This window comes from Phoxinus phoxinus (assembly GCF_949152265.1).
Source record: "Phoxinus phoxinus genome assembly, chromosome: 22".
NCBI lineage: Eukaryota > Metazoa > Chordata > Actinopteri > Cypriniformes > Leuciscidae > Phoxinus > Phoxinus phoxinus.
The window spans coordinates 5,578,573-5,590,904 of record NC_136897.1 but is presented as its reverse complement, the minus strand read 5'-3'; the positions used below and the strand labels follow the sequence as shown (position 1 = coordinate 5,590,904).

At 37.1% G+C, this 12,332-nt stretch overlaps 1 protein-coding gene across 2 annotated transcripts in view; it reads left to right on the top strand.

Annotated features, from left to right (window-relative positions):
* fhit (fragile histidine triad diadenosine triphosphatase) overlaps nucleotides 1-12,332 on the top strand; it is a 336,035-nt gene that overhangs the window by 246,557 nt on the left and 77,146 nt on the right. For both annotated transcript variants that reach the window (XM_079597960.1, XM_079597961.1), the window contains exons 4-5: nucleotides 7,621-7,766; nucleotides 9,922-9,951. In XM_079597960.1, the coding sequence (XP_079454086.1) occupies nucleotides 7,621-7,766; nucleotides 9,922-9,951 (176 nt within the window). The remainder of the gene's footprint in view (nucleotides 1-7,620; nucleotides 7,767-9,921; nucleotides 9,952-12,332) is intronic.

Genomic DNA, 12,332 nt, shown 5'->3' with positions numbered 1-12,332 from the left:
ATGCAAAATGTAACCAGTAGCCAAATAAAGTGTAAACTTCTTTCAAAAACATAAAAAACAACTTTGTGTTTTTAATGAAACGTAACTTTGACAATTTTATAATTTATTAGTATTTAAAGTATTTGATATCTACCTCAAATTGAGTATCTTTTACCAATTGACCTATGGCTAAGCCACGCCCCCAAACGCGATGAGCCAATCACATTGTGCTTAGCTAACCCAATACACTCGGACATTCTCTGCTTTCACGTTCATTGAAATGCATTGCAGTTAGTCAGTTTTCATTAGTTTTTATATGTATTTTCTTGTCATTTTAAGTTTAAAATGGTCAAACGGTGTGCATGGGGTACATACAACTCTGACACTAGGTATCCCGAGAGGCTGGGCGACGGTGTGTATTTTTTACCCTTTCCCAAGCCTGCTCTGGATTAAGTTATAAATGCGGTAGACCAACACCAACTAAACGTGGATAAATTAAACAAGAATGTCTACATCTGTTCTAAGAAAAGTCTTTAACGTTACCTTTAACATCTGTAACGTAACGTTAGGCTAACGTTAGCCTAACATTAGAAAACGGGGCGTGGATTAGCCATAGGTCAATTGCACTGAAGCGGCGGGTTTCATTATTGTCAGTTATATATTCATATATTAATTTCCCTGTCATTTGTGGCCATTCATTTGGGATCCAGCTGGTGTCATGAACATTTTTGTTTCACTAAACAGTTTGTAAGAATCTGCTAACTATTCTCTTCAGCCTTCAGGACTGTTGAGATTAGTCATTTCCTGTCATCACATTGATAACCTTTCCTAATTATTGCTTTCCCGTCATCCTGTGTGTCACAGGACAACGGGTTGTGTTCATATAAAACTCTCCCTGGGGTTGGCGTCCATTTGAAGGTGTCACATGTGAAGTCTCTCTCCCATGATACGCTCCCGTTCCTGCCTATTTGCCTTGCTAATCAAGTGTGAAGGATGATCCTGCAGGCCGCAGAGAGACCGTCTGTCACAGCGTAATAGGACAGAGACACGTGAATGAACCTGTGTGTGAATACTGCCATTAACCTGAAGGTGCAGCAAGGTGTGTAGAGCGATGATGAGCAAGTTCATGGATCAGAGCCTCAAAAAATCCACCTTGAATTTCCGGATGCTGTATTTTCAGGCAAGCGGTGATATCTAGCCCGCGGCATTACCTACTCTCTGACGGCTGAACGCTAGTGAGCTTTTGTCACCTTTCCTAATAATCCTGATATATGCAGATGTGTCCCATGTGTGCTCTCACAAATTATAATGTTTTATTAGATAGCAAAAGTTTCCTGTCACCTTGCACGCCCCTGTTCCCTTGCGAAGTGGCGTATTGGGAGATCATTTATGACATAGAATGATGGTTCCTTTTGGATTAGCTATCAGAACGTGAAGGAATTTGTTTTGCGGATTAAGGCAATTTCGCTTATAGTTCCAAAAGCCAGAATTTTGACTATTAAAGCCTGGTGCATGTTGTAGCTTAAAAACCTTTGATGTTGTGTAGCTATATAATTTAGTGTGCTCAAATGCTATTGGCTAATATGCAATGATATCAAGTTTTCCTCAAAAATTTAGCAAATCTATAGTAAATATGCTGATTTTTTTTTTAAATTGAAAGAGAAAAACATCTTAAATCAGTCTGTCTGTCTGCTAAAATAATATACTAAAATAATATAATGTTTTGCACAGAAGAAAGTAAGTCTTGTTTGTTTGAACGGTCCCTTTCTTCTGACACAGAAAAACAATTTCAGCTCATATCAATATTTAATGTCCATATATCTGTTAAGTAGCTGTATAATAAGCAGAATAGTTTAAAGTCAGACAGGCATTATTGTGAAATAAATCCTTTAGAGGATTTCTCGTCAGGCCCCTGATCATAATCTTGATATATTTTGTGATAATGACCTGTTGACTTAACATTTGTCAAATGTTCTTGTTATTTGAAACCCTTCGCAACCTCTCTCCAATACACGGGGAGTAGATAAACAATTTCCCCCCAATTTCAGGAAAATGTCAAATTGTCAATATTTTAATCAAAACTGTGAAACTAATTCCACCCCCCGAGTTGAAATGCGATCTACGCTCCTGCCAGAACATAAACCGCCTCTCTCTCTTTTGCCTGGCGTGCTGTTTAATTGCCCTGGTTCATTTTTTTATAGGTTTAATTGCTGTTTGTGTGCTTGTGTTTGCATCTGTGCAGAGGGTAAACGCAACTGTATGATGCGAACGGCACATAAAATATAATGACCACGCCAGGCTTTTGAATTAGTCAGAGCTTATATTAAAATGTTTAGATGATTGATGTCATAAAAGTTAGGATCTTGTGATTGCAGGGATTCGTACTGCAATTAAAAAGCCATTTGTCTGCAATGACTGTTTTTGCAATGGGGACAACACAAAATGATGAGGTTCAATTGGCAAATTGAAGAGCCGGTTTGGAAGGTTGATAAATAGCAGAGTGACATTAATTCTGTTCTATCTCGCTGTCTCTCTCTTTTTTTCTTTTTTTTTTTTTTGGCATCTTTGAAATGCTGAAAAAGATGTTTTGCTAAAAAAAGCCCTTTGCCAGCAGATCTGTCACTCTAGCGGGCGGCTGGCATGTTTTGGCCGGTTTAGGCGGCCTGTAATAAGGCAGACAGGCTGGATTAGTAGCTGTGTGCGAGATCTCTTTGTTCTGACAGACTTGCAGTTAGGGTGTGAAGCGTATGAAGGCAGTTTGATTCATTTCCCCCCGCTGAGTTCATCACAGGCTAAAAGACTGTCTGTATCGCTCAGTTCGTGTCCTGCTTTTTTGTGCGTCCAAAATAGTCCTATTAAGCGTCAACTTGAGCTGGAGGGAAAATAGAAAGCAAAAAAGAACGAGAAAATATCTCTACCTCTCGCACCTTTTATCGTTAAGCTTTATCTTTATTTTCGGGTTTAAAAAAAAGCGATCACACAAGAAAACTATAATTTGACACACTTTGCAGTCAATGAGAGAAAAACAGCGCATGCAAAGTCCAAGGCTGCAGAGTCCCTCTGTTAAAGGAACACTCCGACTTTTTGGGACTTTAGCCTATTCAACTTATTCCCCAGAGTTAGATAAGTCCATACATACCTTTTTCATCTCCGTGCGTGCTATTAGTCTGTTTGACGCACCCACCGCTAGCCTAGCTTAGCACAAAGACTGGATGTAAATGGTTGCAGCTAGCATACTAATCCAAATAAGTGACAAAATAACGCAAACATTTTCCTATTTACATGTTGTGACTTGTATAGTCACAGAGTGTACAAAAAAACAAAGTCACATGAGACACAGACATATTTTAACCATAAATACTGGGAACTATATTCTCTGAAGGCGAAGCACTGCTGCTTGGGCGGAGTGATAACCGCAGCAACTGAGACGCGCTCTGAACGAACTCTCTGCTCCTCACCACGGCGCGTCTCAGGTGCTGCGGTTATCACTCCGCCCAAGTAGCAGTGCTTCGCCTTCAGAGAATATAGTTCCCAGTATTTATGGTTAAAATATGTCTGTGTCTCATGTGACTTTGTTTTTTGTACACTCTGTGACTATACAAGTCACAACATGTAAATAGGAAAATGTTTGCTTTATTTTGTCACTTATTTGGATTAGTATGCTAGCTGCAACCATTTACATCCAGTCTTTGTGCTAAGCTAGGCTAGCGGTGGGTGCGTCAAACAGACTTATAGCACGCACGGAGATGAAAAAGGTATGTATGGACTTATCTAACTCTGGGGGATAAGTTGAATAGGCTAAAGTCCCAAAAAGTCGGAGTGTTCCTTTAATCGACGGCTCATCGCACTGCTCTGAAATGATGAGGTGGACACTTCATGTGTTCCATCTTGGTCACATTTAGCACTGTATTGACTTCCTGACCCGCTCTTCACAACACATAACTGGATCCTGAGCTCTACTCTATCAGAGAGGTCACGTTCACTGTGCTAAGCGCTAATTGTTGCATTAAATTTCACCCTGTTGCCTGCCATGGCTTCTGCCATTTTAATTTCCAGCTAACTGTATAGCTCCCAAATGTGATTCCAAGAGCTAATTGGGGATTCGCTTCTAATGGCATCTCCGTTTTTCTACCTTATTTATTTGCATGCCTTCCTCTTTATGCGGTTATTGTCCAATCACATTACCCAGCTGCTCAGTTTGCCCACCGCACGTCTAGCGGGGTTAGCAGATTCTGCAGTTCTTTTGTAGATCTGTCAATGTTTCAGTAGAATAATAAGGTTCAAGGGCAGATGTTTGAAAAGAGGCATCAGAAAAGGACTGTAAATGTGCGAAGAGAAAGAGATGAAAGCTATTTTTTTCCCCATCCCCAGTGACACGTGCGTTGAAGTCCATGTTGTGAAGAAAGACACCAGTTAATACAGTATCTGATTACATTCCAGCAAGCATGGACATGAAAGCCAAAACGTATCTCTTGTGCCTCTTGCGGAGACTCCCGGGATGAATTCAGTTCTGATGTGCCCATACTGCTATGAGTGGCCTAATGTACTCATAGACCTTCAAACAGCAAGAGACAGTATGATCTATTTCTGTCTGGCTGTAAGAATGAATTTAAATTGTAATAATGTATTTAAGTTGTGTTTTTAGAATATACTCTTTTTATGGTTATATAACAGACACCACACTGGTATATGAATGTATGAAAAAAAATGTGTTTGAAGAGGTCCATTCACTGCAGCATTCATATCAGCATGATTCAAGTTTTTTCTTTTAAATTGGAACATGAAATTCAATGGCATGCAGAGTTTATAAAAATGGGATTGTAAAAATGTCTGACTGTTTGTGGAAAGCTAAATGACTATTGATCTCAGAGAGAGAGAGAGAGAGAGAGAGCGAGAGCGAGAGCGAGAGAGAGAGAGAGAGAGAAGTCTACTTCAAGAGTGTGGGTCCCACCTGTTACCCCTTGGTTTCCTGCAATATGTATTGAGTTTGTTTACTTTTCCAAGCTCAGATTTCTTTGAACAATTACCAATGACCAACAATGACTTGTTTAATAACCTTTCTGATTTACAGATTTTGAGCTCTCAGGAATTCACAAAAGCTTAAAGTCACAATGAAATGGAAGTGGCAACAGATCTTTTCTTATGTATAGTGACATACATGCAAGTTAAATGTAGGGCGGGGACTTGATTCTATCCTTCGGTTGTTGATTCGATGGAGGTAGATCTGAATGTGAGCTTGCAGTCGATTTTTTAAAAAAAAGGGCCTTGGTTTTAAGCAGAAAAAAGTGATGGGAAAAGTCACCAGAGAAAAGTCTGTCGTTTCACCTGAAGGTCGAGTTATGAATGATTGTAAGAAAGGAGCGGAGTTTAACAACTAAATGACTGGAGAAGTTTGTCACCAGAGAGAAGTCTGGAAAATTCCATTCAAGTTGACGATCGAGTTGCACGAAACGATGGGAAGTACTGTATTATAAAACGTACTTTTTATTCAACACCAAAAAGTATAAATAAAAGTTCAAACTAATTGAAAATTCACTTATTTTTTTTTATCTGTGTGCCATGTATTATACTGTATGCTTATAAAATTTGCAATATATCTAAAGTAGCGACAGATCTTTTCTTCTGTGGTGTATCTAAGTGAAACGGATTATTGGAAAAATGTAGGGCGGGGACTTGGGTCTGTCCTTCGGTTGTTGATTGGATGGAGGAAGATCTGAATGTGAGCTTGCGGTCGATTTTTTTTAAAAAGAGGCTGGGTTTAAACAGAAAAAAATTATGGGAAAATTCATAGAGAAGTTATGACACTTTGATTAAAAATTGTGAGGTCAAAACAAATAATTTACATGGGTGAACTGTTCATAATGGGATTAAAACTATGCATTTAAAAATATATATTTTTAATTTTTTTTTCATTTCATGCCAACTTTAAGCAAAAAGAAACTAGGAAGCAACTAACTAAAATGAATGCTACTAACTTATGAACATTTATCTGTTGCATGATGTAAGTATTAGTGGTGAAATGCAAGCAATGTCTTTATTGATGTTAATATAACATTATAAAACAGTTTGTTTTCGTCCTTTAATCTGATTGGCTAAGAGTTTCAAGGACATCTTTGTATTAGCAGTATTCAGAAGTCTCATTCTTTGATCGTGAGGTTATTACACATCAGTGATGCATTTGATTTGCTGTGAAATGTTTTGATTCGTTACAAAGGTTGAAGGACAGGAAGAATATAAACGGAGCATTTGGGAAGAAGAAAACAATCAAAAAATTAGACGTACGATATGAGACGTTATGAATCTTCTTTAATAAAAGATGTTTGGAGTCAAACCGGGAGGTTGTGAAGGAGGACTCCTCTTTCTGAGCTTTCTCTTTTGAGTGTTGATGCCTATCAGAATCATTCATCCATTTCCAATTCAAATTGGGCCTATCTCTCCAACATCAGAACCATTGATATTCCAATAATTTGTCTGGCACGGAGGGTCTGCTTTATTTTGCTTGTGTAGAAGGATGTGAGTTTGTGTGTGGGGGGTTTACATTAGTGTGTGTATGCTGTAGATCTCACTTTATTAGTATTCAGGGCAGGGACAGAAAAAATCAGGGTCCTTTCTTCATTTATATGTTCAGCCTAGCCCTGTTTTGTCAGTTTTCAGTTTTCCATCCGTCTGGATTAAGTTAGGTGATGCTGGCCACGCTGTAATGTTTGTCTTCATTTCTTGTGCGTTAAGAGATTTGTTATTTTCGAATTCTGCAATACCTTTTCATTGTATTACTTTAGAAAACACTTTGTCAGTTAAAGGTGAATGTTACAAAGGCTAAAAGGAATGTTTTGCGTTACTAACTTAACGGAATATTCCGGGTTCGATGCAAGTTAAGCTCAAACAACAGCATTTGTGGCATAATGTTTATTACCACAAAGAAAAAAAATGAAAAACCAAAATGTAAGGGAATGGGGCCTTTTATTGTTGTTGCAGAATGTCAAAACTGAAATGTGACACACAAAAACACATGCTTTTCTTTTCTGTGTATTATTTGATACAATTTTCTTTAAATTTTTACAGCCAATTTATGGTTTTAGGCAATACGCTGGCAACAAAAGTGCAAAATTGGATATAACTTCATATTGAGAAGTAGACAGCAATACAATCATGTTAACATGCATATTACTTCCATCTTGTGGCTATACTTTTGAAACTGCGAATGGGTTAGTGTTTACAGATTGGCCTATTCACTTCCATTGTAAATGTTTCACTCAGAATTTTTGCTTTTTTAAAGAAATGAAGGGACACATAGAAACAGCGTTTTGTGGTCATTAACATTATGCCACAAGTGTTTTTGATTGAGCTTAACTTGTATCAAACTCAGAATATTCCTTTAACAAATAAAAAACATATTTAAAGTAATGCAATCTCAAGGGAAGTCAATTGTGCGACACATTCTGCAGGATTAAAGGAAGGATTGAAGGTAGAAGCAGAAATGTTAAAGCTCATGTCACAGTTGTTTTTTATAGAACTGGAATTTAATGTATCCCAGAATATTCATTTAAGTTATTCTCAAATCTCATATTTCCGGGAGTTGATGTAGATAATGTGTATTTTTCTCGATTCAAATGTTTTTCCCTTGACAAGCTCCTCGTACAGATGTTCTAGTGTGTCCTCTTCGCGTCGTTGAGCGGTTTCGGGATCTTCGTCCTGAAGAGGTGGCAGATCTCTTCATGACCACACAGAGAGTAGCCGATGGAATCGAGAAACACTTCCAGGCATCCTCCCTAACCATCGCCATGCAGGTATGATGGGATATAGCTAATACAAGTCCATTGTGGTACATTTAGCATGTATAGTCTTTCAAATTGTAAATATATCATTGCATTGCATGTTGTCAATGTGATTTTTGCAACACGATCTCATGAAAGTGCCTATCTATACCACGAATGTGATTTCTCCTACCATTTATACGCCAAAAATGTTTTTTTTTTTTTTTGCGTGCATATGCTACGCACTGAAAACCCTTGGGTAGGATTCTGGGTGGGGAGTGTGTGCGTACACGCCATAAAGTGCGTATCATATGCATGCGGAAACTGTGTCTCATATGCACGCAAAAACTATTTTTGGCATATAAATGGCACGAGAAATAACATTTGTTGCATAGGTACGTACACACTTTCATGAGATCGGGCTGGATTTTTGATGTCAGTTCTCCTCAATTTCACACAGGTGTCCTAGCAAAGTAAACACAGGTGTGGAGAATCACATTGAACATGTTTCACTAACATTTGACAACCTAAAAAGTGTCCAAATATTTTTTTCTTAACCCTATAAGCCCTGCTGTATCATATTTGATATGCACATTTCTAAGACCTCTTACAAAAACAAAAAAAAAGTCCTACACAATCTACTATATATGTGATCTAATAGATAGTAAAAGGCCTTTTAGTATCATTATTAAAAGTTCACCTTCAGGTTGTGGCACACATGCTTGCAGTGAAGTCTTTACTGTTTTTTTTTTATAAAGTTAACATAAGAATAACTGTTATATTGTAAGTAATATTTCAAGATAAACACTTATTGAACAGAACAAACTTGATTATCCTTACATCATAACTAGAAACTTTAACTAATAATAAATCAGGTCCGAATCGGATTCCACGTCATCACAGGCTTAGAGAGATCCATTTAAACACATCGCAAGGGTTCCGGCAGTATGGGCACTCATGCACTGTAAGCAATGACGTACATCCGAGTGATTGAGACGGAGGGAAGATAGCGAGGGAAGGGCGTAAACGCAGCCTTGATTTGAGCTACTCCTGCAGGACAGTGGCCCTCCAGGACCCGAGTTTGACATGTGGCTTCATGCATATTGCAGTCGCATTCGTACATGTTTAAGTGTTTCCTAAGAATACGAAAACTTTTGGGGTCGCCTTTTCTTATACTGTAGCTCTTCAAAAAAACTAATTCTGATAAAACCACTAAGTCACTTATGAATTAAAAAACTTTTTAACAGATACATTTTGAATGTTAATCCCAAACAGTTTCCTATTTCAAGACAAAAACCAACAAAAGAAAAGCATTCCGATTATCAGACAAAAGAGAATAATCAATGTCCTTTGCTGCGGGAGTTGATATGAGATTAGATTTCCTTGCTTTCATAAAATAGTAAAATGCTGTTCTACAGTTAAATCTCTTTCTCCAAAAAGGTGATGCAACTGAGGTGTTTAATTCTCATGTGAAAATGAAAAGTGAGAGAACTAAACAAATATCTAAACTTTTTACCAAAAAAAAACAAAAAAAACAATGGGGGATATCACATTTTTTTTGCCATGTAAAAGGTAAAATTTTCACTTGCATTTCATAAAATGCAAAATTGTATGTCCACTTTAATTCTTAATATTCAGCAATATTAGTGATTTACTGCATTGACACCATTGTATGAGATCTGAACTGTGCTGGATGATGACCACTGGTTTCTCCAGAACTAAATTATTATTATTATTATTTTACAACAGAAATGAATCAACACTGAACTTACTTAAGCTGGACAATGACACTATTTGCTTCTATATCTGCTGTACATTCGGAAAAACAACTTTGTTGCATTATTTTCCTGTTATCACTGTAAAGCTGCTGTGAAACAATCTGTATTGTAAAAAAACGCAATTGAAATAAAGGTGACTTGACTTTAATTCTACAGTATACATTTATATTGAATGAAATAATTATTTAAACTCAATTATTTAAAACATATTTTAAGTTTCTAATGCAAAAGCATTAACAGACCCAAAGAGGTGGAGAAAAAAAAAGAAAGAAAAAAGCAGGAATGAGGCACTTTGACATTCACATGGTCACGTGAAAGTGCAGCGATTCATTTGAAATTAAAATGCTGCTGAATTATTGACAGAGGTATTCCTGAATTCCCAACTAATTATCTTCTTCTGTTCCCAATAGGACGGACCTGAGGCAGGACAGACGGTGAAGGTAGGGTCTTAATAAGCGCTCCCTCTAAATTTATCATGAGGCTTCTGTGACACTTATCTTGTATTAAATAATAATTGTATTTCATTTACAGCCCTAAACCCTTTGAGCATGTCAATTATGCATGCGTCTGGCTTAAAATGCTTTGTCCATATCTTGTGGGCATGGTGACACTGACTTGCTTTGAGACGGCTGACTGCACATTCGGAAAGTTCTTGGTTTCTCTGACTTTGCCCAAAGCTGTGCTAGCGGCCACTGGTGAAGTGAGGGGATCTCATCTGGAGTTCCTTGCTCTTTGCTCTTTCTGGCTATTCCTAAGAAATTGCAGCTGATGTCTTTTTTGGGATACAGTTTTATTTTAGTATAATTAATATAGTATTTGTTTTTGTTATATATAATATATAATACTTTGGCAACATTTTTGGAAAATGATCACGGCATTCTGAATTGAAATGTCTGGTGAGTGGCGCAAAAAGGTTAATGCTCTTGAGTTTGAAAATAATGTACTGCCTACATTAAACCCTAAACATACCAGATAGTGTTAACAAAAGCAAATGTGCTGAAGCATCCATGCCGTTTTAGCTTTCTTCTGCAAGATCTCTTTTATAGTGACTCGTTCTTTACGAAACCTGTGCACTCCGCATTGCACATGCGAGTTATTGAGCAAGTTTACTACATCAGAAAATGTGATGCAAACGTTTTATTAGTTTACAAATCGTGTGCTATGGTAAACGTTTTTTGAGGTAATCATAATTTTGTCATAAAAGTTGTTGGTGTTTTACTGCCTCTAGTGTTCATTTCAGCTGGAAATTGCAGTGATTGATATGTTTTGGCACGTTTTTGGAGTTATGCAAAGATGTCGCCACAGGCAGGTTTTTGTTTTGTTGTGAACATATAACAGAATAACACAGAAACAAACTTTAAAGGTTTTTAGTTCTCTGCTGGTATACATACATACATCCATACATACATCCATACATCCACACACACACACACACACACACACACACACACACACACACACACACACACACAAACACACACACACACACACAGATATATATGCATACATACATGCATACATGTACTGTATATAAACATTCTACTTACTACTTCCTCAACTTAACCTGTCTCTCTAATTTTTATGTTTTATATTACATATATAAATTCCAACCTCAAATTGACTTTTACGTTTAATATAAAGTTATTATAAATCAATAAATCAAGTCAACATGACATGGCATTTTCAACTCATGTCCTTCCATAATCCATAATTCCATAAGACGTTTTTTTCTGAGTACAGTATTCAACAATAAAAAAATATAGGATGGGACTTTTTTTTTTTTTTTTTTTTTGCAGGGCTAAAAAGGATAGTGATTACACTTTGATGATCAACGATATTACAAAGACAGATTTTTTAAATTAATAATACGCACCGATGAATCATACACAATAAGACCAGGGATGTTTATTAAGAACAAAACAAATGACAACAACCTTTATCTGTCCCCACACACCCCGAGCAGCTCACTCTGTGATTTTGAGTGATTTTTGTGGCCTTTCCACGTTTGCTGTACTACTTTGTGCATATTATCTAATTGAATACATCAGTTACATTTTCTTTCATGTGTGAAGTCATATTTAATTGCATGTGGTAAGGCGTATTAATTATGCATGTATAGCAGCTTCCATGAGAGCAGCTTGCCTGTGGCCTGACGTGTGGAGCTGTATTAAAATGGCAGTAGTGTTAATTATGTTAATTGCGGTGGGATTGGTCTGAATTCCAATGCCTCCTGACAGAATTCCAAAGCATATCGTTGGATTCTGGAATATGAGCAACCCATTCTTTGGACAGTGCAACATGCTACTTTTAGTCAATTAATTAGCTTAAAAATGAAAATCAAAGAAAGAAAAATCAAAGTCTCTTCACTGTAATAAACACGTCTTTCAATTTTCGTTCAATTATTATTATTATTATTTTTTAAATGTGTAGTCACTTTAATCACAACTAAAAATGGCTTTTCATTTGAGTGTTATTATAGAGGTTTGAAGAGGTCTTAAAATAAATAAGTGGCATGTTTTTCTCAGTCGCAGTGCCAGCTCTTCAGTAAATGAAAGAGCTGTTAGAATTTCGCCTACTTAACAAGCACATTTAAGTCAATATCATAGCGTTTCCCTGATAGGCATCCATTTAAACGCTGATATTCATCAGTATTTGTTATGTCTGAGAGCTCAGTGATGAGGGGTCAAGTTTTGTGGAACGAGAATGTGACTGAAGGCTATTATCACAATCTGCTTTCATTACAGACTGAAAGTTAAAGATTTTATTTACACGAGGACAGATATGCAACTGACCCCCAGAAAAGCCTCTTCAGATGCCGTCT